Genomic DNA, 26425 nt, shown 5'->3' on the forward strand with positions numbered 1-26425 from the left:
ATACTGCTATACAAGCTGCACAAAGACTACTCTAAAATATATCCAAGTATCATTTCTATAGTATTGTCCTTTGAGAAGATTTACTAAAATGGTTGCTGAAATGTGAGGGGTGTACTCAGTTTTGTGACATACTGTAGTTCTCACTTTTATATCACTTCTCACTAAGTTCACCGTTCTTTCCAAACACAGTTTCCCTCTTAATCTTCAATGCATCGTTCATCCCTTTGTCACGGTTTTGTCACAGCAGTCTACTAGAGGAAAACCCAAATGCAGAATGACCAGGGGATTGACATTTATTGACAAGACAAGGCACAGTCAGGATGGTGATTGAAGATAAACTAAACAGTAGGACAGGGCAGTCAACACAAGGTTAGGCTGTAGAGCTGGGAAGATGAAGCGGCACCAGACAATGACAACACAGGAGATCGGGCAACAGCTTGTCGAACCAGAGGCTTGATAGTAAGAGCTGCAACTGAAGCTGCACCAGTCTGACTGCCAACTCCTTATAACAGTGGCCAGGGAGGAAGAGGATGCAGGACAAAGACAAGACACAAGACAACAAGAAAAGGCAAAACCAAAATAAGAACTGACCCAGCACTATGACAAGAGAAAACAAAATAAACATCTAATTTTTTCTGGAACTGCAAAAAATGAAACTAGCAAAAGGCAAAATCCAGAAACCAAAAATAAGGTGTGGGAAAACTAGAACAAAAGCTAAACTTGTATAGTATAAACTAGAAAAGTCAAAAGACAAGATAAAAAATTAATCTGGAAAGACCAGCTAAAATATAATACTGATCAACTAGGCTTAGCAAACACAGTAAGCTATTAACAAACTTAAATTACAAGCAATGCTCACACACAACAAACCAGCAGAGACACGGGGGTAAGGAGCACAATATAAAGAGAATAGAGCACATGAGGACTATCACAATCAAGTAAATGAGGACTAAACAAGGGCAGGACAAGAGGAGCACATGGCATAAACAAAGACAAAGCCATGTGCTCAGACATAAGACAAACAAAGACATGTTAAACAAAGACAGAATAGCAGGACCCTGACACCCTTATTCCTGATTATACTTTTCACAGTGCACTTTAAATCAGAGTCCTGCACTCTGGTGGTGGGTTGAAAACGTAATGATTACAAACATGATTAGCCTATTTATTTTTAATTATTATTTTATTTAGTTAGACTCATTACTTTTTAGGTTTTAATTTCTTTCTTGCTAAATGATTTATTTTCGTTAAAATTTTTACTTAATACAACATATTTTACAGTTTAAACAATATTTATTAAAAATTTACAATTTCATCGTTGTGAAAAGACTGATGCAGTTGGTTTATTTGACTGATATTGCGTCCCTTTAGTTTGCTTTGCAAAAACTAAAATGATTTACAGCAAAGAAATTGTTGCATAGGAAATATAAAACATACTATTTCACCAAAGAAATGCAAGTGGGTGGCACTGATACTCTCACCTGAAGAGGATGCAAAATATCTGCGCTCATTACAACCGCTGGGTTGTTGCGACTGTACTGTCCCAGGAGCTGTGTTACACAAAAACTACCCAAACACTAAAAAAAAGTTTGGGTTGAAATAAAATAACCATGATTTTTCAGAGTAGGCCTATATGTGCACACTATAAAAGCAACTGGTAATCACTTAAACTGGTCCACCAATGTGATTGCTCGAATGGTACATTGTTAAGGCAATGATGGGTGTATATGAGAGCAAAGGCAAAAGAACAACCCAAACAAGAGTTTGTTGTCAAGTGCTTTTTACTTCAGCTCATCAATAGCTTTTTCAACAAAACCAAATACCTCATCCACTGGTAGCTCAGAGTCAATCTGGAAGAGGGGAGAGAAATCATGGAGTTAAAGAGAGAATCGCTGTCATGTTTGACTGAGTCAATCATATTTCAGACCGCTCACCTTCCTAACGATGCCGCGTTTCTCATAGTAAGTGATGACGGGCTCAGTGGCTTTGTAATAGAGATCTAGACGCTTCTTAATAGTCTCCTCGTTGTCGTCAGCGCGGCCGCTGGTCTCTCCACGCTTCATCAGCCTCTTCACCATGGTCTCGCCTTTAGCATCGATATACAACAGCAGAGCTGGAGCACCGATCTGAGAGAAAAAGGAGAGAGAAAATGCATGTTTAATCTGAGTTTGGTAAACCAGATTATTTGTGTGCTTGTAGGGACAGTTATTTATCAGGAGAGTTGTGGCTTTTGATGTACTACTGATATGCAGTGCCTTGCGAAAGTATTCACACCCCTTTATTTATTTCGTTTTGTTATGTTGCAAGCAGTTTTTTGTTAACCTGCTTTAAATTGACTTTTTTTTCAACATTATTCTACACTCCATACACTATAAAGACAAAGCACAAAACTGGTTTGTAACAACTTTGCAAATTTATGAGAAAAAAAAAACTAAAATTATTCCATTGCATAAGTATTCATACCCTTTTCTGGGACACTTGAAATTTATCTCAGGAGAATTCATATCGCTTGTAGGTGTTACTACACTTCGAGTGGCAAATTAATTTGACTGAGTATGATTTGGAAAGGCACACACCTCTCAGAAAAGGTCTAACAGCTGAAAATGCATATCAGAGCACAAACCAAGCCCTGAGGTCAAAATAACTGCCTGTAGAGCTCAGAAACAGATTTGCGTAGAGGCACAGATCTTGGGAAGAGTTCAGAAAAAAATTATGCTGCATTGAAGATTCACAGAAGCATGTAGACTCCATTATCCATAATGGAAGACGCTTGGAACAACTAGGACTCTTTCTAGAGCTGACCTCCTGGACAAACTGAGCAATTGACGGAGAACTGGTGACCAAGAACCTGATGGACACTCTAGTTGAGCTCCATGATCATTTATACAGATGCAGAAAACTTACAGAAGAACAAACATCACTGCAACACTCCACCGATCTAGGCTTTATGGTGATGTGGTCAAACTCAATCCTCTCCTCAGTGAAGACACATGAAAACACACTTGGAATTTGCAAAAAGCATCTAAAGGATCCTCAGACAATAAGAAACAGGATTCTGTGGTCTGATGAACCTCAATTCTAAGCATCATGTTTGAAGGAAACAAAGCACTGCTTATCACCTCCAGAGGACCATTCCTAAAGTAAAGTGTGCTGGCAGCAGCCTCATGCTGTGGATCTGTTTTTCAGCAGCAGGGACTGAGGGACACCAAAAAATTAATGAAAACCCAGTCTAGAGCATTCAGAACCAGACTGGGCAGAAGGTTCATCTTCCAACAGGACAATGACCCTAAGCACACAGCAAGAGTGGCTTATAGACAACTCTGTGAATGTCATTGAGTAGCCCAGCCAGAGCCTTGACTTGAACACAATCAAATATTTCTAGAGAAACCTGAAAATGTCTGCCAGACACCCACTCCAATCTGACAGAGCTTGAGGTGAAAAGAAAAATGTCAGGTAACTGCCAAATGCTGATGTTCAAATCTTGTTGCATCATACCCAAAAAGACTTGAGGCTGTGAAGGTGTTTCAACAAAGCACTCAATTAAGGGTATGAATACTTATGCAATGTAGTCATTTAAAATTAAATTTTTTATCAATTAGTTGTCACAAAACTGTTTTTTGCTTTGTCATTATGGTGTATGAAGTGTAAACTGATGTGGGGAAAGAAAGTAATTTAAAGAGTTTAACATAAGGCAGCATATGAAGGGGTATGAATATTTTTATGCAAGGCACTGTAATTAACAGCATACTAAACTTAGTCTTAATGTTTTTATTTTTAAAATATAAATACTTTAACTCTAGAAATCAAAAGTTCGGGGGGCAGTAAGAATTGTTCAATATTTTTTAAAGAAGCTCTTCTCACCTAGGCTGCATTTATTTGATCAAAAACAGAGTAAAAAATGTGAAATATTATTACAATTTAAAATATCAGGTTTTTTATGTGAATATATTGTAAACTGTAAATTATTACTGTGATTAAAGCAGAATTATCAGCATCATTACTCCAGTCTTCAGTGTCAGATGATCATTCAAAAATCATTCTAATATGTGACCCTGGACCACAAAACCAGTCTTAAGTCGCTGGGGGTATATTTGTAGCAATAGCCAAAAATACATTGTATGGGTCAAAATGATTGATTTTTCTTTTATGCCAAAAATCATTAGGAAATTAACTAAAGATCATGTTCCATGAAGATTTTTTGTAAAATTCCTAATATAAATATATCAAAATGTAATTTTTGATTAGTAATATGCATTGTTAAGAACTTAATTTGGAGAACTTTAAAGATAATTTTCTCAGTATTTTGATTTTTTTGCACCCTCAGATTCCAGATTTTCCAATAGATGTATCTCGACCAAATATTGTCCTATCCTAACAAACCATACATCAATAGAAAGCTTATTTATTGAGCTTTCATATGATTTATACACCTCAGTTGTGTAAATTTTAACCTTATGACTGGTTTTGTGGTCCAGGGTCACATATGCTGATTTGCTGCACAAGAAACATTTCTGATTACTATCTATGTTGTGCTGAATATTTTTGTGGAATCTGTGACACATTTTATTTTTCAGGAGTCTTTGATGAATCGAAAGTTCAAAAGAACAGCATGTATTTGAAATAGAAATCTTTTGTGACATTATAAATGCATCCTTGATGAATAAAAGTAATAATTTCTTTAAAAAATGTTCTATTATGAAGTGCCATTTCTGCTATATTCAGCTGTATTCTAAATATACTTCAGTTACCAATTCAAAACTTTCAAGTAGATGATAAATAACTGTCAGATTCAGAGCTAACAGTTTAAGAATCAGCCATTGTAACTGACCATTGATGCTGATTACTACTGCTCTGAGATTATAGAATATGACATCTGAAATTCACAGTTCAGCATTAGCCACTTAAAATCAAATTTCAATCCTGAAACACAGTCAAACATGACACCATTTCCTGAGAGTTCACTTTGTTGTTTTACCTTCTTCTCAAACTCCTCTCCCTGTTTGACCTCGCGAGGGTATCCGTCGATCAGGTAGCCCTTCGAGACGTCAGCCTTGGCGATCATGGCGTCTTTGATCATGTCCAGAACTGTGTCCTGCAGGAAGAAGAGCAGCATCAGAATGAACCTCTCAGTGCGTCAGAGTTCATTTATCAGCTCAGGCTAACAGGGAGTGACGTCAGCACTGAGAAACGCTTTTATCCAGCATGTGAAGGGTGATTGGACTGACCAGAGGCACAAGTTCTCCTTTCTGCATGATGGCCTGGAGCTGTTTGCCCCTCTCTGAGCCGGACGCCACCTCCGCACGCAGCAGGTCACCTGAGGACAGGTGAGTGTAGCCGTACTTTGCCACGATCTTCTCACACTGGGTGCCTTTTCCAGAGCCAGGGCCGCCTGATGTAAAAATACTGGTCAGATACTATTGTAATATAGCTTTGATTTGATTTCACCATGCACAATGTGGAAGTATTAAAGGAGAAGTTCATTTCCAGGACAAAGATTTACAGAAAATGTACTCCCGTTGTCATACAAGATGTTCATGTCTTTCTTTCTTTAGTTGTGAAGACATTATGTTTCTTGAGGAAAACATTTCAGGAATGTTCTCCATATAGTGAACTTCTATGGTGTCTGCGAGTTTGAACTTCCAAAATGCAGTTTAAATGTTAACTTCAAAAACCTACATCGCTGCAGAAGCACCAACCCAGTGTATAGTGATGGGCGATATGGAAAAATCATGTATCACGATATGGATTATTTTATATCACGATAACGATATATATCACGATATACCAAAATAAAGTACGTTTTCAGTTATTCTCTGAAAAGTTTGACAAAAATATCATTGCATAATTTTTTTGCAACTTTATTTTTATTTGTTATTTGAATGACATTTAACTGAACTGTCACAAATGAGAAAAATACATTTTAGTGCAGCAATATAAATGTATCAAATGACAATAGATGTGGTGGAGGTAGAGCTACAGTAGCCTTCACATTTTTTATCCACATCATAGTTAAATAGTATTATCAAAATAGTTTCTGAGCAGAAAAGCACTCAATTATAAAAAATAAACAAAACATTTTTCAACCTTGTAGTGCAAAGTTTGCAAACCAAAATAAAGTATCACGCCTGTTTCACACATACTCCGTCTGCAGTGCGTCTGCAGTCCGTGTGCGTTATGTATGCGGTGCAGAAGCAGCACGGACTCGTTTTGCTTCCACACAGGACGCGTTTGCAGTCCGTTCCTGATCCGCGGGTGTTTACCACAAACACACCATTTATCCGTTATTTTAATTTCAAATCCAAACGTGCATTTTCAGCATTGGGATACTCTTTTATCACAGTACACTAATACAATAATACTAGACATATTCACGTTTAAACTCAACGTATTATAAACAACGTAGGCTATTATTTAATGCACTTGACTTCTAGATTTGTTTATTAAGTTGCTCAAGCAAGTTGCAACACATTTAAACAGCATAGGTAGGCTATAGCTTCCTTTTCATATTGAAATTGGGCTATCACAAATATTTTAAATTAAAACTTACCACAGACAAGCAGTCGGCTCTCTGTGCCTTTCTTTCGTATTAAATCTTTATTAAAAACCATATTTTAAAGAACTTTTCTACCTGGACAAGTGCATCTATTATGTTGCCTTTTTTATTTAAAACTGCACTATTTTAAACCTAGCCAAAAAGCCACGTGTTGACTGTGAAACACAGTAGACTGCATTTATGGTACATTTCCGTGTCAATCCATGTTCATTTTTACAGCGAACAATGCGCTGTCACTTTAATTCAGCGCATGCAGCGCAGCAAAAACAGACTCTGTGCCGGAAGGATCGCTCCACTGCTGCAAACGCAGCGCTTCTGGAACGCACTACCGGACAGCAACCGCGTGCAGTGTGAACGATCTGATCCGTTAACATGGGTGCGGAAAAAAATACGCAACGCATACGCACTGCAGACGAAGTATGTGTGAAACAGGCGTCAGCGTCGGGCGCGGAAACAGTCTTTTGGCAGAGTTTGCACATGACTGTCTTCTGCTCCGTGTCGGAGCTCTTGAAGCCAAAATGCAACAAAATCACTGACGTATCCCCACGTGTCGGTAAAAGTACTTATTGTCTGCTGCCTGCGTAGCAGTTTCAGTTTGTTTCGACTCGATCCGGGCATTCATCTTCAACCTCTTGCGTCTCCATCTTTAGGCTAAGCACTCACGAGTTAAAGCATGTCGCAACAACGTAAAGCGTCACGTCGCACAAGACGGAGTTTCTTTGTCAAAAAGTTCGTTTTTATTCTTGATTATCACTTATAGGGTAGAGTATGCATTGCACAGCAACAAGACACTATCATACATTTGTCATAGCCTATTTAATGCAATATTTTCTTTAGTAATTGATAAAATTAGGTTAGAGACGATAGAAACGATAGAAGAGAAATAGGACGATAGACACTTTTCTATCGTCCCCACGATATATATCGTCATATCGCCCAGCACTACCAGTGTATACAAAGTGAAATTGCATTAACAAATGCAATTCACAAAAGAAAAAAGGTAAAACTAGGGCTGTTCGATTAAGGTAAAAATCATAATCATGATTATTTTGGTCAGTATCGTAATCACGGTTATTTAACACGATTATGAGTGGGTCCGGAACTTTATATGATTGATTAATTTAAAGATAGCAATACAATAGAAAAACAAATACAAAAAATGGTTAATGTAATTAACTGAATGTAAAATAAAACAGCATAGTCTTCACTGTAAGAATTAAACACGCTTTGTTTCTTATAAAAACTACAAAAGTCCCTCCGTCAAGAGCAGTGAGTGATTTTGTCTTTGTCTTTTGTTGTTTGATTAACATTAAGCACAGAGACGGCAGAAGGAATATTACTTGTGGCTGCTTTAAGAGCTGCACGGATCCAATATACTGTTGCACATATATTTTCATTCTCAAGTTTACGTTAACTTCAGACATAACTGACGAACGTTTACAAGAATAATCACCAAACGCCGCATTTTAACGCATCTTAAGCTAAACGTTCACTTTACTTGTCCAGAACACATACACACTGCAAATTCTCTTTCATGCTTTTAAAAACAGGACATCAAATAAACAATAAATCAAGCACGTCCCATTTTATGCAAGTCATGTTAACGTTACATGGTTTTACTGATTTGCATGTGAAATTGGGGGGCAGTAATCGTTTTATCTCAATTATTGTATTTTCGTAATAATTTGAAGCCGAAATCGAAATTGAAGCTGAATTGAAGCACAGCCCTAGGTAAATCAGAAAATAGATTTGTGGTGTGAGAGCGTGAGAAAAGTGTAAATTACGTCTCATGATGAATGCATGAGAGTTGGCAGCCCTGGATACCTTCTCTAACTGTATTGAATGGGAGTACACAGAATACGCATACAAAAAGTTAAAAAGTATTTAAATTGTATTTTTTCAGAAAATAATAGATTGTTTCGCTAGATAAGACCCTTCTTTCTCGACTGGAGTTGTATAGAGCCCTTTAAAGCTGCATTTAAACTGCATTTTGGACGTTCAAACTTGCAGGCACCATTGAAGTCCACAATATTGAGAAAAATCCTGAAATGTTTTCCTCAAAAAAACATAATTTCTTTACGACAGAAGAAAAAAGGCATAAACATCTTGATGGCAAGAGGGCAAGTAATTTATCTGTAAATTTTTGTTTTGGAAGTGACCTTCTCCTTTAAGACTTCATGTTTTTGAAAGAAGTCTCTTCTACTATCCTTGACTGAATTTATTTAATCAAAAATATAGTAAAAATTGTAAGATATAAAAAACTGTTAGTGTTAAAAAAACCATTTAATGTTAATTTTATTATGTTACTTTTATTCTGTTTATGTTGCTTTTGCACCAAAAGGCGGCACAAATGCAGACGAGGTTCAGAAATGACATGAATGTACAGTATTTGGAATCACAGTGAATCCATTGAAAGCTACATTTGACAAAATCTTGCCTTCTGTGTTGATTCTCATGTTTGAATGCCAGTATCCATAACAACAGCTCTGATGTAGCTTTTCATTTTCACAGAAGCAAAACCACATCAGAGCCGCTCTGATACGAGGAGGAGAGACGGCTCAAAGATGCATGCATTAGGCTACTAAGAGGTTTATTTAAGCAATAAGGTACGAGAGGCCGTGCTGTATCATGAATAAATCACGGCAGAAGGGCGTTGTTAGGCACGACGCGAAGCGGAGTGCCTGCAACCCCTTCAGCCGTGATTTATTCATGATACAGCACGGCCTCAAGTACCTTATTGCTTTTATAAAACGGTTACCACACAATAAAAATATTAAAATCAAAAATATTAATTTATATATATTAAGTTGTAAGTTTTCATAAAGTAAAATCATTAACTGCCTTCCGCTGTAAAAAGTAGTCCCTAACTGCTGCAGCTGTGTTTACGTTGCTAAGGGTGGTTGCTAAGGGGGTTCAATGATACACAAAACCGTTGAGTGAAACGGTCATAGCCGTGCCGTATCATGAATACGACACAGCTGCTGACCAATCAGAATTGAGGAATGGAACTAACCGTTTTATAAATGGCATTTAAGTTACACTCATCAGCAAACAAACAAACAAAAAAAAAAACATTAAATCAGTGCATTGTTTGAAACTAAAGGCCAATGACCACACAGACAATGCCAACAAACAAGGTGGCTGTTGGATTTAGAATTACATTTTTTAACTGTCATGTTCACACTGCCCCAACAAATGCTAACTGAACACGTTCAATCGGGTAAAAACAACAGATGCCAACAGGGATAACACACTGTTACGTGTTTGTTGGAGTTTATCTGTGCAGTGTGAATTGTCCATCATAGTTATGAATTCATGCACACTAAAAAAAAACCCGATTTGCTTTCACAAATAATTATGAAGAAAGGCATGTTAAATTAAATGTGCAGTTTGGAAACAGAAAAATGAAATAATAGTTTTTTTTTTTTTTTTTTTTTTTGTAAAACGTGCTCCAGTTATATTAGTTTACAACTTAGAAAAATTATGATGCTTTTGTCATTCCTACAGAAAGCTGATCTGGATTCACAACACATTTCTCTCCAACATTGCTTATGATCACGAGTTTACATTCAAAAAACACACCTCATTTGATTTGACAGTTAGTAGACAAAGTGAAATTGTAAAGGCAATTCAACTTACCCACCACAAAGACGATCTTAGCATCTTTAATTTTATCTGTGGCACAATAAAACATTCAAATCAGTCCAAATGGGAATCGACAGAGATTGTGTTATTATTTGAAATCACTGCTCATGAACTCTCAGAGATCAGACTCTCTTGGATTCTGAAGTCTGATTATTTTCTGCTGACATTCTGCTGAAATCATTTAGCCTACCATCTGTGTTCAGCGCAGCGACTGCTGATTTACTCAAACAACCTGACCCCATTTTAGACCAGTCTTTTCACACTGATTCTACTCTTTCCTTCAGTTACTTCTGAATGCTTGAGGCCACCATGGCAACTGTTGCCAACATTCTGAAGAGCTTCATCAAACAGGTTTGATCCTGAGCTACTGATGACATGTGAACAATGACTGCAGCAATACCAATATACAGTGCATCCAAAAAGTGAAGCGCTTATGTGGGAAAAGTGAAGCGCTGTGTGAATAGGACTACTTTCCAGATGCACTTGTCAAATAAGACTTAAAGGAGTAGTTCACTTTCAGAACAGAAATTCACAGATAATGTACTCACCCCCTTATCATCCAAGATGTTCATGTCTTTCTTTCTTCAGTCGTAAGGAAATTATGTTTTTTGAGTAAAACTTCTCAGGATTTCTCTCCATATAATGGACTTCTATGGTGCCCCCGAGTTTGAACTTCCAAACTGCAGCTTCAAAGGGCTTTAAACGATCACAGCCGAGGAAGGAGGGTCTTATCTAGCAAAACGATGGGATATTTTCTTAAAATTACAATTTATATACTTTTTAACCTCAAATGCTCATCTTGTCTAGCTCGGCAAGACGAGTGTTTGAGATTAAAAAGTATATAAGTTTTGGAAAATAACCAATCGTTTCGCTAGATAAGACTCTTCTTCCTCGGCTGGGATCATTTCGAGCCCCTTGAAGCTGTATTTAAACTGCATTTTGGAAGTTCAAACTCGGGGGCACCATAGAAGTCCAGTATATGGAGAGAAGTCCTGAAATGTTTTCCTCAAAAAACACCATTTCTTTACAACTGAAGAAAGACAGATCTTGGATGACAAGGGGGTGAGTACATTATCTGTAAATTTTTGTTCTGAAAGTGAACTACTCCTTTAAAATGACAAGAAAACATGATCTGTGGGAGTTGTTACTGGGTAATATTGAAAGTAAATCTCTATGTCTGTGACTGTGACCAATATTCACCTATTTGATGACTTATGATCCAAAAAGTCCAAAAATAGTTAAAAGTTAACAATTAAAAATAATAGCTGAATATAAGCTTGCAAATAAAATTGTTTGGAATAAATATAAAATGCTTAAAAACACAAATGAAATGCATAAAGGACTTCTTGTAATACAACGAATGCCCACATGAGGTCATCAGAGACCATCGGATGTTGATGATGACAGATAAAGCCATTCATATGTGTTTTCATGTCGACTGTCACTGTTTATTTGCTCTTTAGTTCTCCATATGTATTTCGTCATTGAGTGTAATTCTCACATTGATCCAGTGTCAGTCCGATGTGTGAGTGTGTGCAAAGGTCAGAGCTGCTGTTCGTCTCAATCTGTCTGCGGGTCCCTCTTTAGGAGGCCCGTGTTTGGAAACCCTCTTTGTCTTTCATGACACGTCTTGAACCAGTCTTAATTAACAAGCTGTACCATTTACTAAAGGCAATTTATTTCAGGTAATTGCATAAGACAGCTGTTTGTGTACTAAACAGTCATAAATGTTGACAAAAACTTTCAAAACGTAAATTATTGTAGATGGAAAGAAAATCTCACCTGCCATGGTTGTCTGTAATGTGAGAGATTATCCTGTAAGAGTAATAAAAGATAAAGATTAGTTCAGATAAAGAGTTAAAAACTATTATTGTTTTAAGTTTGTCACTCATCCATTCTCATCTGAACTCTTGAATGCCACACCAGAAAGTTCATGAGTAAGTTTAATGCTTAAATACAGATTCAGTGTTGCTCAAAGCATTAGTGTTTCCCAACTGAGTCCTGTAACACAGTCACACACTGACCTAACACTTTATTAATTTGCACTCCTCCCTCTCTCTCCACAGAGGCTACACACACATATACTAGTGTACATTTCTGACTCATCTTTATCTGTTTACCTGTCAGCGTGTGTCATATTGTTTCTGTTCTATTACTGTAACTGCCACTGTATGTTAAGTCAAATATTTCCTTCTGTCTAAGCTGAACATTTACCAAGAAGCCAGTAAACTTTGCTCCAGAAATGAGGTCACCTTGTAAAACCAGCCCAGTGTCTTTTGCTATTAAAACAGTCCTTGTGAATTTCCATGTCAGTTTTTCCTTATCTAATATGATCTTTACAATTAAACGAGCTGTTTTATGCTTAGGGTGATTTATGCTACAATACAATTGTATGCTATTATCAATTGTGGCGCTCTAGCGGTTAAATATAAAACTGCACGCGTTTGGCGGAAGAACATTGTTTTGGGTGTGCTTCGTCTCTGCTTCTCTGCGCGGATGAATGCGATTCAAGGCATCGTTTACACAAGACACAGGTCATTTTCTCAAAACAGATGGACAAGTAAGTCACGCTTTCTTTGTTTTTACAACCAGTGATTCTCAGAACATTTGAAATTTAAAAAAAAAACGTGTCATGTTCGAGGTGACAACAAACTTTCATCTGTACACTGCCAGAGCTGCTTTTCTCTGCGTTTATCACATGTAACACACGAGTGAATGAAGTGTGCATGTTATTTCTCCCAAAACCTCTAAAACATAAATCATTAGTATGTTTGTTTGTTTGTTTGATTGTTATTGAGTAAAGACGTGATTTTTGCTCTTGTTAATACCATTTTGTTATTTTTATTTTAAAAATGGTAAGACTTAAAAGTAGGGCTGTCGTGGTTAAGGAATTTCCCTTGCGGTAATTTTGAGTGGCTCAGTAGCGCGGTATGCGGTATTACCGCCATATAATTGTGTATAGGCTGTTACAATGTAAGGTCATATTCAGAAATCAATAAACCGAAACCAAATCGCGTTGATATATGAAGTGAAGTAAACAGTACTTACATAGAAACCTAGCCAGTAAGAAATGCAAATTTTGAAGAAAAATGTCAGACATACTTAGAGGCTTTGCATCTGAAATCTTCGTATATACAACAGTTAGCGCGCACCCTCGAGTCTGACTGGACAAGAGACTTTCTGTCAGTATTTCACCTGCGTGTTTTAGACGAGCTGTCAGTTACTGCAGTTTCATTTTTACGCCACAAGATGGAGGCAAGAGACTATCTTTGAGTAAGTCTTTAATCCGTTCATTCAACTATACGTTCAAAAACGCTTATTTATTCAAAGAGAGACGTAATGAAACACGATGTTAAAATCATTTTAACTTTAATCGCCACTTTTAAAGGCTCATCTGACCAGAGCATCGATGTTAAGACAAAGATTTCACTTTCCTTGTACATGACAAGCTAGTTCCACATACATACCTGACTCGATCTGAAAGACAGATGCAGGTAATCGCACAAGCTCAGTCGATCTCTCTCTCATTCGCTGTCTGTTTAGGCATGTTAAGTGCGTATCTACTGAACCTCATAATAAACACATTATGTTATCATTACTAACTTATTACTAATTTAATATTCAGCGCACAGGCATTAAGTGAGAAAGGCAAATCCTTAGGAAAAAAGAAAACAGGCAAATATCACGGTTGTTGCATTCCTCTGCGGTTATGCACGTCAATAGCGCGGTATTGCGATATTGCGGTTATCGCGACAGCCCTACTTAAAAGTCACATTTAGCCCACTGAGCCCATTAAGTTTTAACAGACACCCTTAAATGTGCCATGAGTTTGGTGGAGGGTAATTGAGAATGAATGGGGGAAAGTTAGTGAGAGGAGGCAAAGTTCATGTGATATATCCTGCCTCCTTTTTTCAGGGCTTTACAAATCATTCTGAATGCTCAATGTAATGCCATTAATGGGAAGACTAACTTAAAATGAAAGTAAACAACTCACACACTTAGATATAACCACTTTGTTGCTTCAGATAAGATTTAAAATAGCATGAAAACATTATCTGTGGGAGTTTTTAGTGAGTAATCAATGTGGTGAAATTAAAAGTTAATTTCTGTGTCTGTGACCAATATTCACATCTTTGTACATTGAGAATGTAAAAATAGAAATGTAATATTAGCATTGTTTTATTTTTGTTTGGGATCACTAATACGTTTTTTTTTTTAAAGAAGTCTGTTACGTTCATTAAGACTGCATTTATTTGAGCAAAAATACAGGAAAAAAACTGTAATACTGTAAAATGTTATGCAATATAAAATAATGATTTTTTCTTTTTTAATTTATTTTAATATACATTAAAAAAAAATCCTGTGATGCAAAGCTGAATGTTCATCAGCAATTACTTCGGTCTTCAGTGTCACATGATCCTTCAGAAATCATTCTAATATGCTGATTTGTTACAATTATCTATGTTGGCAACAGTTGTGCTACCAAATATTATTATTATTTTATTTATTTATTTATTTATTATACTTTTTCAGGATGAATAAAAAGTAAAACAAAAAAACAGCAGTTATTCAAAATTTAATTATTTTCTAACAATAGTTAAAAAGTTAAAAAAATCTTTATTAGCCACTTTTTATCAATTTAACACATCCTTGCTGAATAAAAGTAATGATTTATTTAAAAAAAAAGAAAGAACAAAAATGTACTGACCCCAAACTTTTGAGCATTAGTGTATATTGTTAGAAAAGATGTTAAATGAATGCTGTTCTTTTTGACTTTTTATTTATCAAAAAATCCTGAAAAAAAGAATCAAAAAGAATCATCATATTAGAATGAGTTCTGAAGGACCATGTGACACTGAAGACTGGAGTAATGATGCTGAAGAATTCAGCTTTGATCACAGAAATAAATGAGATTTTTAATGTATATTAAAATAGACGATCGTTATTTTACATCATAATAATAATAATAATAAACTTTATTTTATAAAGCGCCTTTAAAAGCAGCTTCTCAAAGCGCTGTACACAAATTAAACAATACAAAGCTCAAGCAATAAAAGTAATATCAACAATCAAATGCTAATTTAAAAAAATAAGTCTTAAGTCTACCTTTAAAAATGTCGTAGCTCTGGGCCTCCCTAAGATCAAGAGGCAGAGAATTCCAAAGGACAGGAGCATATGAAGAAAAGGCCCTGTCACCCATAGATCGTAAACGTGTATGAGGAACAACCAACAAGTTGGATTGTGAAGAACGCAGTCTCCGAGTTGGGGTATAGGAAGTTAACAATTTAGATAAATAATAAGGAGCCAAGCCATGCAGTGCTTTGTATGTCAGCATCAAAATTTTAAAATCTACTCTGAATCGGACTGGGAGCCAGTGTAAGGACTCCAAAACTGGAGTGATGTGATTGCATACCCTGGACCCAGTCAATATCCTGGCGGCCGAGTTTTGTACATATTGTAGTTTGTTGAGTGTGGATTTAGAGACTCCGGCTAGCAGGGCGTTACAATAATCTATCCTAGAGATGACAAAGGAATTCATCAGCTTTTCAGCTACTGAGAAATTTAGCATAGGACGTAATCTTGCTATATTTCTGAGGTGAAAAAAGGATGATTTAACTGTACTATGAACAAAAGAATCAAATGTAAGCCTAGTATCAAAAATAACTCCAAGATTCCTCACTTTAGCTTGAGTAGCCAATATCATAATAATATTTCACAATATTATTATTTTTCTGTAAATAAACAGCGTTGATGAGCATTAGAAACTTATTGAAAATACGTAAAAAATCATACTGATCCCAAACTTTTGAGCGGCAGTGTGTGTGTGTGTGTGTGTGTGTATATATATATATATATACACACACAAACACACACACACACAATTCTTCTGAGCAGCAGCTGCTCCACACAGACAGAAGCAGCACAAGCTTTCACACACTTCACCACATTTGACTCTTATCACCAGTGCTTCTGCAGATCAGTGCAAATGTGTTCATGTGTTGATATTCATTTGTTCACAACTGCTTATTTTTACAGTTCATTTAAAACAGATGCTCCTTACAGATGTTTCTTTGCTATGATAAACGTATTGTATCGTGCATCAAATGAAAGCTACATTTAAAAAAAATTAAGTGTGAAGAACATTAAATTAAAACCCTGCACTGTAAAACAGCCAATGACACGGTTAGAGACATCGGCCTACTCATCTTTACATCAAAAACTAGATTTAGAGGCACTATGAGATAGTTATGCACACATTAATGAACCAACATTCCTCTCAGCTGTGGTGCATGTGAGCTGTCAAACCAACTGGTCACACCTCAGCACATAATCAGAAGAGGAACCAAATGCTAGATGTGAAGAGCTGTTAGTGACTGGCTCACAATATAAACAGAATAAAGTTGACTGGAATTCAGAACATTCATTTATTTACACCTATGTATACCATCCGTTATTGCAGCAGAGGTATTTTTCAGTCACATGTTACAGTTAGACTCACATTTAAAGTGTGTTTATGCATATAATTCTAGATACTTCATTTCATAACCATGCGAAGACTTAGACTGCAGCCTAACAGCTGTGCCTGTTCTCTACGTTATTAACTGTATGAAACAGCTCTGTCTGTCAGTCTGTGGAAATGTAGAGGCTATAGTAACACTCAAACGACACACCCACCACAATGACTCAATGAGTCTCTCCAGACAGAATTCATTTAGCATAAAGACTCTGAACACTACAGCAGAGAGAGAGAAAGAGAGGGGAGAGAAGCTTTTAAAGAGTGTGTCTTACTGTTCTGGAGCTCTGCAGCCAGGCTGAAACACACTGTCTTGGAGCGTCCGGATAGCAAGTGTAAACAGATCCCTTTTTCTTGTGACGGCACAGCTGGTCATGTGACTCGCATGCAAATGCTGTGTTCTCAAAGACTGGTCCTGCTGGTCTGTGCTTTAGCTGCAGTGTTATTTTAAAAGAGCTTAGATCAAGATGAAGATCTGAGAGGAGACTTTTGTATTAATGTCAGATCTCTGCTCACTGTTGGGAGCATTTGCTGTGGCTTTGAGCCATCGGAGGCTTTACAGACAGTGTTTTTAATAGTTAGGGTTTGTCAAGCAAAGGTGACTGTAAGTAATGTGTTGTGCTTTATGTTAGCTATTTTTGCAGTTTAACCCCAAAACCTTTTGAATGCAAAAGACACATTGATAAAAACGGTTTAAGACTCAAAATTACTCATAATTAACATTAAAGTATTAGTTATATACTCATATATTAATATAAAATAAAGATGTGTAAGCTCAAACATTGCAAAGAATATAAAGATATTTATAGTATTAAAATATTTATAAAACATATATATATAATATATAATACAAGAAACAATTAGAATTTTTTATCACTCTAGTAAATCAACTTCAGTGATATGAATGTGAACTCTGTAAGTGCTTTAATGCCTTGCATACCGTAGTTATTATATTAGCTTGACAACATTAGACAATGGCGGAAATAGGGGTGGCATGCTTTTGTAATGTGCCATAAAACACATGCAAAAGGTATTTTTCTCATATTTTCATACTTAAAAGGAAACATGATGAGACTTGTTGCTTCATAAGGTACAAAGTATTCTGAAATGATTTGCATATCTGACAAATATAGTCAAATGCTGCTGAGTGTCTGATCTGTGCACTTCATGTGTATTCACTCATCAGCCATATGATCAAAAAAGATGCACTGAAATGCATTGCAATCTTATCACTTAATGAGCTTTAGAAAGAGGTTTCAGAAACATTCCTGATCTCTTTTTTTTTCAGGATACATGCTTGTTGGTTTTGTGCAATGCACTCCATTGACACACTGCAAGTATTATGTAATGCGCTGATCTGTTCTCCAGTGGGCTGCTTTATAAGCGGGTGACCCTGAGACACTGTAAATGTCACCCAAAGGCCTGAATCAGCACCGGACTCTTTAGCACTGCCTGTCCGGCCAATTATGGTGATTTTGTAGGACTCTCTGGCATGTGAGACTGTTGTTCTTGGCTGTACCTAAGCAGCTGGTTTGTATGGTCTACATGCATGTAATGTACAGTATGACACTGCAAATCTAAGGAATTGAATCTGGCAGAGTTTCAAGAGCACGTGAAGCAAACACAAATCCAGCAGCTCTCGCTCTCTGCAGCTACATGTTTTATTTTCACTGACGTGAAGTGTCTATATGATTATGTTAATGGCCTGTGTTCATGCTTGTGTTATTTACAGTTCAGTACATTATGTGGCTCATTGTCAGAAAACACTGCCATTTCTGTCCCAATGACTTACTTCTTGTGCAATTAGCATGCTACTAAACTCTTATTATTTGATAGATTGGACTGTTTTTAGTGTGTCGTGCAAGAGACATTTAAAAATAAAGCATTAATTTTGTTTTTAACTGTTTGTTTTACATTGGAATTTTAAACACTGTTAACACTACTGTTTACACATATTATTACAGTATACATAAAAATAATGTTGCCATGACTCAAAAATCAGTGCTAAAAATGTTTGGAAGGACTTTGATTATGTAATGATTTGGTAATGTAACACTTAGTTTTTGGTTACTAGACAGCGTAACTCTGCTGAGATTCATGGCAGAGTCAAAGACGAGAAGGCACAAATGCAACCTGAGGTGCACAGAGCTGTTTGTAATATATTCTATTAAAAGCTGCTGTAAATATGAGCCGGTTCTCTCAGCAAACAGCTGCTCATGGCTTCCCATCAGTGGCTGCAAACGAAACCTTCATCTGCTGTATGCAATGCATTTTAATGCAGATTTCAATGATGCTATTAAACTGTGCATTCCTATAATATTTGTGAATAGTATTTTTTAACCTGATTTAACAGTTACTGCATGATTTTTCTCACTAAAATACGCTACAAAAGAGTATAAAAACATTTTTATTCATAAATTGCCAATAAATAATTACAGTTACAAAGAAATGGCAAGTAACATTGAATTAAATGTGGAATTTTTAAAGTAAAAAGGCTTAAATAGTATGTTCTTGTAAATGTACTTGAATAATGTTGTGATAATGATCAAAAGATTTCTTAAAATAGTGAATTGTTGATTTGTAAGTTGTAAAATTGTCACTAAAGAAATATTATCATTAAATTGTTAAATAATTCTATAAAATATAATTATTATAGTGATATATATAACCATTCCAATATGTTAAAATATTTAGAAATTTTGTATATAATAATTTTTACTAATTATGTGTGTGTGTGTGTGTGTGTGTGTGTGTGTGTGTGTGTGTGTGTGTGTGTGTGTGTGTGTGTGTGTGTGTGTGTGTGTATATATATAATTGCTGTTTTAATTTTAAAATTGAAAAATTTGAAAACATGGCAAATATAATAAATCTAAAATAACATTTAATGCAATAACAGCAACATATAACAATTTAGTTTATGAACAGCATATTCTGAACATTAGGTGTTTAATATGCTTTCCAACCCTGTACCCTGTTCAAAATGAAATTATTTTTAGAAATATGGGATCCCAGTAAGTGTCTCTAGACTAGATTAAATGTCACGTATGACCTCATAAATCAGCCATCAAAATTTAGAACTGGTTGCATGTGTTTTAATGCGACTCAGGGTCATGTGACGCATCAGTGGGCACCTTGTGCTCAGTTTCTGGTGACATTGATATGAGGGAAACCTCGATCCTGTCCTATCGTGTAGATTCATGACCCTCCTATCCACCGAGCCGCTCATGAGGAGTCGCTAAAAAAAGATGTTCCTCTATGGCAGCAGCTGCTGTCCATACAAAACCAGAGCGAAGACCGCTTTACATTCTCAAACCAGCCAGAAAGCCGCATTTCTGCTGTTGCCATAGTGACGGAGCTCCTGTAGCTTTAAGAGAGGAGAGCGACTCCGTTTGACGTAAATGAGGCCGTGTTTACAATGGAGAACAGGCGACTGATTCCATCAGTGTTTATTCCTGAGCGTGAGATCAGCACTGCATTGCGCGGCTCGTGAGAAAACACAAGACGACTGCAATGATGAAACAACACAAATGCATCTGCATGTTTGTCCGTTTGACATTGCAGCTGTCAAAACACATTCTCATACAGCTTTACCCTGATCAGCCTGTGAACAGCAAGACCTTAAAGAGCTTAAGAGCTCACTCTCTCTCACACACACACACACACACATGATAAGGCATTTCCGTACTGTATTATTCCACTTCCTCTCAGTGCATCTGTACTGACCTGTCTGTCTTTCTCTGTCTGTCTTTCTGTGGTCCAGTGAGGGCTGAGTGAGTCCGGCTCCTGTCTGTCTGAGTGACCCGCTGCACGGCAGCCCTCCCTCTGCCCACCACCGCTTTATATAGCACTGCACGGCTTTGGCTGACGCACGGCACGCTGGGAAGACGGAGGGCTGCTGGGAGGGGATGCAGGAATGTAGCAGATGGATCTGAGCTCATGATTGGTTGCTTCTCTGTTCATGACATTTCCATTTATTTCAGGATAAAGGTTCAGCATTTGGACCATTCACATGCATCATCATGTAGCTTCAGTGTATAAACTCTTATGGCAGGATGAACTGGACTTTTGATCAAATAGATGTAGTCTTGGTGATCAGAAGAGACTTCTTTCAAAAACATTTAAATATCGTACTAACCCCACACTTTTAAACAGTAGTGTAACACTTGACACAGTAGATATAATACAGCCACATGTATTTATATGTCATATTAGAAACACCTTTACTGAATGACATTTATTGCAATATTAATGCAAAATTGTCTACTTTAAATGGCTTATGAAATGCAGGTCAAGGACTTTTTTGCACCAAAAAAAAAAAAAATCTAATTTTCTCTCTTTAAAAAACTATATATATAAATACAAAAAACAATTATAATTTTATATGGCTGTAGTGAATCAATTTAAAGGAGTAGTTCACTTTCAGAACAAAAATTAACAGATAATGTACTCACCCCCTTGTCATTCAAAATGTTCATGCTTTTTTTTTCTTCAGTCGTAAGGACATTGTTTTTTGAGTAAAACATTTTAGGGTTTCTCCTAAGATTTCCATATAATGGACTTTTATGCTGAGCTAGACAAGATGAGCATTTGAGATTAAAAAGTATATAAATTGTATTTTTTTTTAGAAAATAACCCATAGTTTTGCTAGATAAGACCCTTCTTTCCTCGGCTGTGATCGTTTAGAACCCTTTGAAGCTGCATTTTGGAAGTTCAAACTCAGGGGCACCATAGAAGTCCATTATATGGAGAGAAATCCTACAATGTTTTACTCAAAAAACATAACTTCCTTAAGACTGAAGAAAGAAAAACATGAACATATTGGATGACAAGGGGGTGAGTACATCATCTGTAAATTTTTGTTCCGAAAGTGAACTACTCTTTTAAATGAGCTGAAACAACAAGTCTGGTCATGTTTCCTTTCAAGTATGAAAATATGAAAACAATCCCTTTAATATGTGTTTTAGGGCACATTACAAAAGAATGCCACTCCAGTTTCCTTCATTGTCTAATGTTGACATTGTCAAGCTAATATAATAACTATGGAATGCAAGGCATTAAAGCACTTACAGAGTTCACAATTATAAGGTACAAAGTATTCTAACATGCTTTGCATATCTGACAAATATAGTCAAATGCTGTTGAGTTTCTGATCTGTGCACTTCATGTGTATTCACTCATCAGACTGATCAGAAAAATATCCACTCACTTAAGGAGCTTTAGAAAGAGGTTTCAGACAATCCTGAAGACAGGAATTAGTGAACAAAAGCAGGCATTTATTGAACAGCTGGTTAAATGGACAAATGCAGGTAAATAATTGCACTAAAAACAGTTACAGAGTTAAAGGAGCATTGGTTGATGCTGATGAGGAAGGGCATCAACCAAGGGCAGTGAATGAGCTGGTGAAGAGCCAGCCAGAATACAGCCAGGAAGTGGACCCATGGCAGAACCAATTGAGGACGGAACCAGGATGGACTCAGAGACCCAACTGACAGAGGTGAAGCCATGGGAGGTGAAGAACCAGGTAAAGCTGAGGAGACAAAGAGCCAGGGTGACACCACTGGTCTGGCAGGGCTCCAGACAATAAAATTGAGTAAGGAGGAGCCAACTTATTTTTTTGGTACCACAGAATAAACATGTTTTATTTATTTAATATTAATATTTCAGTCACGCTGTCATGTGTTTATGTCTCATCTTTTCTTGACTTTATCAGCATTTTAAACCATCTGGTAGATGTCCTGAAAAATAAGTTTCACTTACTGTAAAGTGGGAACTAAATGTCTACTGTTCGGCAGAGATGAGAACTGTTTGAAAGTCTTTTTTCAACTAAAACTTTGATTTGTATTGTCTCAGTTTAATGTGTGAACATAACAGAAGATGTGATCGCAAAAGGCATTACATGCAGTTTTTTAAGTCATAACGTAAATTTATATAATCACCAGTGGCGACCTTGGCAAAAACTTTACTCCTAAATTAATATTTTTGGTTGCAAATGCAGGGCCTGGAGCCCTGTCTGTAGAGCCAAGGAGGAGCTGACAGCTCGTGGGACTAAGGCAGAGGAAGGGACCAGAACCAGCCTCCAAGGACAAAACAGAGCTGGATTCCTCCGGAACTCAGTGGAGTAGATATGAACAGCTCAGTGGGAGCACTAACTGAGGAGTTGGGGGTCTGAAGGAGATGGAGATGGAACCTCAAAATTGGCTGGGATTGACAGCAGAGGAGAGAGAAGGTGGCTGGGCGGGAATGACATTGGTGACTAATGAAGCTAATGAAGGACACAGGACTGTGCATAACCAGCAGAGATGCAGGCGATTCAGGGCTGAGTAGAACCAGTGGAGATGCAGGAAAGTCAGTGCTGGATGGAAGCATGGAATTATATTGCCTGTGTTCATAGGCTGCAACTGTGCACCAAAGAGAGGGGTACAAGGGCAGGGTCCAGCTCCAATAATATCCCCATGGGGACAGTCATCGGTGCCGGCTCACACACCTGGTCAGATATGACAACCGGCTCAGGCTCTGGGACAAGTTGGGCTGCAGGCTCTGGGTCCAGAGTTAGATTCTACTGCCGAAGGTCTTTGACAGGCACTGGCTCTTCTCTCGTGGTGGGCTCAGGTTCTGAGGTGGACTCTGGATTTTTGACCATGGCGGGTGGGGTAAGGGATCTGCTGTAGGCTCTGGCTCAGTGGTGGGTGTAAGGAGGAGTGGGGAAGGACTTGAGAAGAGTTCCGAGGCAGTGTCTCTGTAGTGAAGACCACCTGCACCAGGAGGACGAATGGAGTGGTCTAGGAAGGCAGTGACAGTTTGGCCCTGATGTTGCCGTTCACGGTGATTGAGGAGTTGCTTAGCACATATTTAAAATACCATTCCAGGGTACAGGTAGTAGGTAGTTCCCAATGGTAATTGTTGGAGAGAGGATCATCCAACTCACTCCAGAATATGGTCTTCAGGGTGTCATCGTTCCAGGACACCAGATGGGAGAGTTTGCAGAACTCCTCCACACAGCCTTCCAGAGCGGTGGTTATGAATTTCAGTCCTTGTGATATGCAGAGCAAGGGGATTCTGATAACCAGCTCCTTAGAAGAGAACTCCATGCATGAACTGTGTTTCCGATTTACGTGGTCCCTACACAGTGCTCATTGCTTCCTACTCTGTGAGGATGGGAAATCCATTGAAGGGACAAAAGGGGTGCTGAAAGGGTATTCTCTGACTAGGGCAGACAATTTAGTATGGCTAGTATGCAGTATGGCTTTTGTGATTTATTAACAGACATAAGTTGTTCAAAACACTCCTCCTTGATTACATGGTAATAATGATGATGATTCATGTTAAGGGCATGTTGAAGAGCAATCATGATGCCACTAATTTAACATCATAGTGTTTCAGAAGGCTAATTTGTTAGTTCTTAAACTTGTTCTGAGACTCAGGGCACTGCTTTTATTTTAGTGAAAATAAGTGTTGGAGTGTTGTTGGACAAGCAATGGTCAGTAAATTATCCTCTTCACTGAATCAGTGTTACCTCAACATGTTTGATTACTTAAGAGTGCCCTACACGGTTAAAAACAATTTGTTGAATCAACTTAAAATAATGTTATCTGGCTGCCTTATAATTTTAAAATGTTAAGTTGTACTAAGTGACAACTTAGATACTTGAATTGATTCAACTTAACATTTTTAGGCAGCAGGATAATAAATATTTTTTTTTACAATGTAAGAAGTCACTGCACCACCAACCACAAACTGTATATTCACTTTTGGCCACTGATAGGAGACAATTTAAACAGTTTAGTGAGAGTGGTGTGTGCTTAAATGTGTTTTAAAGTGTTTAAAATGCATGAAAAATTTCAGTTGACAGAGCAAAAACTGCCCTCATACCTGTTCTGATATTTCTCTACTAACGAAGATGAGTGGTTAAAATAATTTCATCAACATTTTATTAAAAGCAAGGGATTCATTCCCATGTTCATGAACAGAAAATAAATATAAAACAGTTATGTACATTGGGGCAGTGGCTTTTGAAAGGCTTTCAGACTCAATCACACAATATTATTACTGCACATGGAAGGCAAATCAAAATACAGGGAGGAAATTTTAAATTCAGACCGACTGCAAAATATTTTAGTTAAACCATGACAAAATTAATATGTATTTTATGTATATATTTGAAATAATTTACTAATACAATTTCATATTTAACCTCATCATGTCATCATCACATCACATCATTATGAATCTATCACATATATCCTATGCTTTTTGATCTGGAGTCAGTGGGATGAAGGTTTGATCACTGCAGCAAGATAAAGTCACATTAGAAATGAGGGTTAGCTACAAGCATCAGTCAGAAACATTTATCCATATGAATCAGGGATTTAGCTTCTTAAAACAAAAATAACTTCATAAATATTTAGTAATGATACATAACAGCCTTTTTGAGCAAACAAAAAATAGTCAAATAGTTGTATGGCCTGTGCTTGTCTTTACCACAAGATGGCAGTGAATTGACTTGAAATATTCATTCCCTCCACTAATAATAGTAGTAGCAGTAAGAGGGTAATAATAATAATAATAATAATAATAATAATAGCTCAAATTTAAAAAAAAAAACTTGCTCAGATTGCTCTACTTCCAAAATACTGCAGATTTGCATTATGACTTTTCAAAGCTTCTACATGAAACTGCCATCAATGTGAGTGAGCCATTACTCTACTGTTCAGTCAGCCATGAATGACTAAAATATTGACCAACTAAAACAATTCATTCAATTACCTAACTGCACGATTCAGTGATTCACAGCCAATTATAGAAAACTCGCTAATCACTTATTTGATTTTGAACCTAAAAGCAGCCACAATCAATCCAACCAAACTGCTGTGAAGCAATGACAATGGGACCTTAAATTAGCTTTTGCGCACATTCACATATTTGCCACGATTAACAACATTTAAAAATCTTTTCACAGTTGCTTTTTTTGTTTGTTTGTTTTTACAGATTTCTCAACACTTTCAATAAATACATCTGTGGAGTTACAACAGCATCTTCAAAATCAAAAGAAACAGAGAAATGTAAAGAAGAGAAGCAGCCCTAATGTCTTGATTTATATTACAGTGCAGTCAGCAGCTAAACAAAAATGCAATATAAAAACCGAAATGCACTTGCAGTTAAGAAGGTCAAAGGTACAGCGGCAGCTGTGCAAAACTGGGAATACTGTCAATGAACACGGACCGAATACTGCTAAAGAGCTCAAGAAAACACAATATCAAAGAATACAATCAGAGTCTGCAGGTCTAATTAAGGCAGTAGACGAGAAACACACGACAATGAGAAGCTTGATCTGAACATCTGGCATGGGCAACAACAGGGCAAATTCACTAAACGCCTGCACCACAGTAGAATCACATCACATTATCTACCCGCCGTCCAACTTGACCTAGTGCTGATATGAGGCTTATTATAGTATCAACCAGATTCAAAGGTCAGCTGCATTAGCCTGATACAATTAACACTGAGCCGTACAAAGCAGACCGATCGGTGGAGCTTAAAGAGATAGCTCACCCAAAAATGAACATTTGCTGTTATTTACTCATCTTCAGGCCATCTGAGATTTAGGTGACTTTTTTCAGTGGAACAGCAAAGAAGATTTTTAGCTGAAACTGACGATTCATAAAATGAAAGTCAATGGCTACTGTCACTTTAAGAGTCACAAAAATGAATCCCTA

General features: G+C 37.0%; 1 protein-coding gene across 2 annotated transcripts; it reads right to left on the bottom strand.

The window, feature by feature from the left end:
• Positions 1–1763: 1763 nt before the first annotated feature.
• On the bottom strand, positions 1764–20554 carry ak1 (adenylate kinase 1). 2 transcript variants are annotated; one of them, XM_073840580.1, is made up of 7 exons: positions 20436–20554; positions 11981–12013; positions 10193–10228; positions 5226–5389; positions 4976–5092; positions 1935–2126; positions 1764–1850 (listed from the first exon to the last, which is right to left on the bottom strand). In XM_073840580.1, the coding sequence occupies exons 2-7, from the start codon at positions 11985–11987 to the stop codon at positions 1782–1784; spliced, it is 585 nt and encodes a 194-aa protein (XP_073696681.1). In that variant the 5' UTR covers positions 11988–12013; positions 20436–20554; the 3' UTR covers positions 1764–1781. The 2 variants fall into 2 exon arrangements, with proteins under 2 accessions (XP_073696681.1, XP_073696682.1); XM_073840581.1 differs by lacking the exon at positions 20436–20554 and adding an exon at positions 16988–17011.
• Positions 20555–26425: the final 5871 nt, after the last annotated feature.

Source organism: Garra rufa, chromosome 5 (genome assembly GCF_049309525.1).
Source record: "Garra rufa chromosome 5, GarRuf1.0, whole genome shotgun sequence".
NCBI lineage: Eukaryota > Metazoa > Chordata > Actinopteri > Cypriniformes > Cyprinidae > Garra > Garra rufa.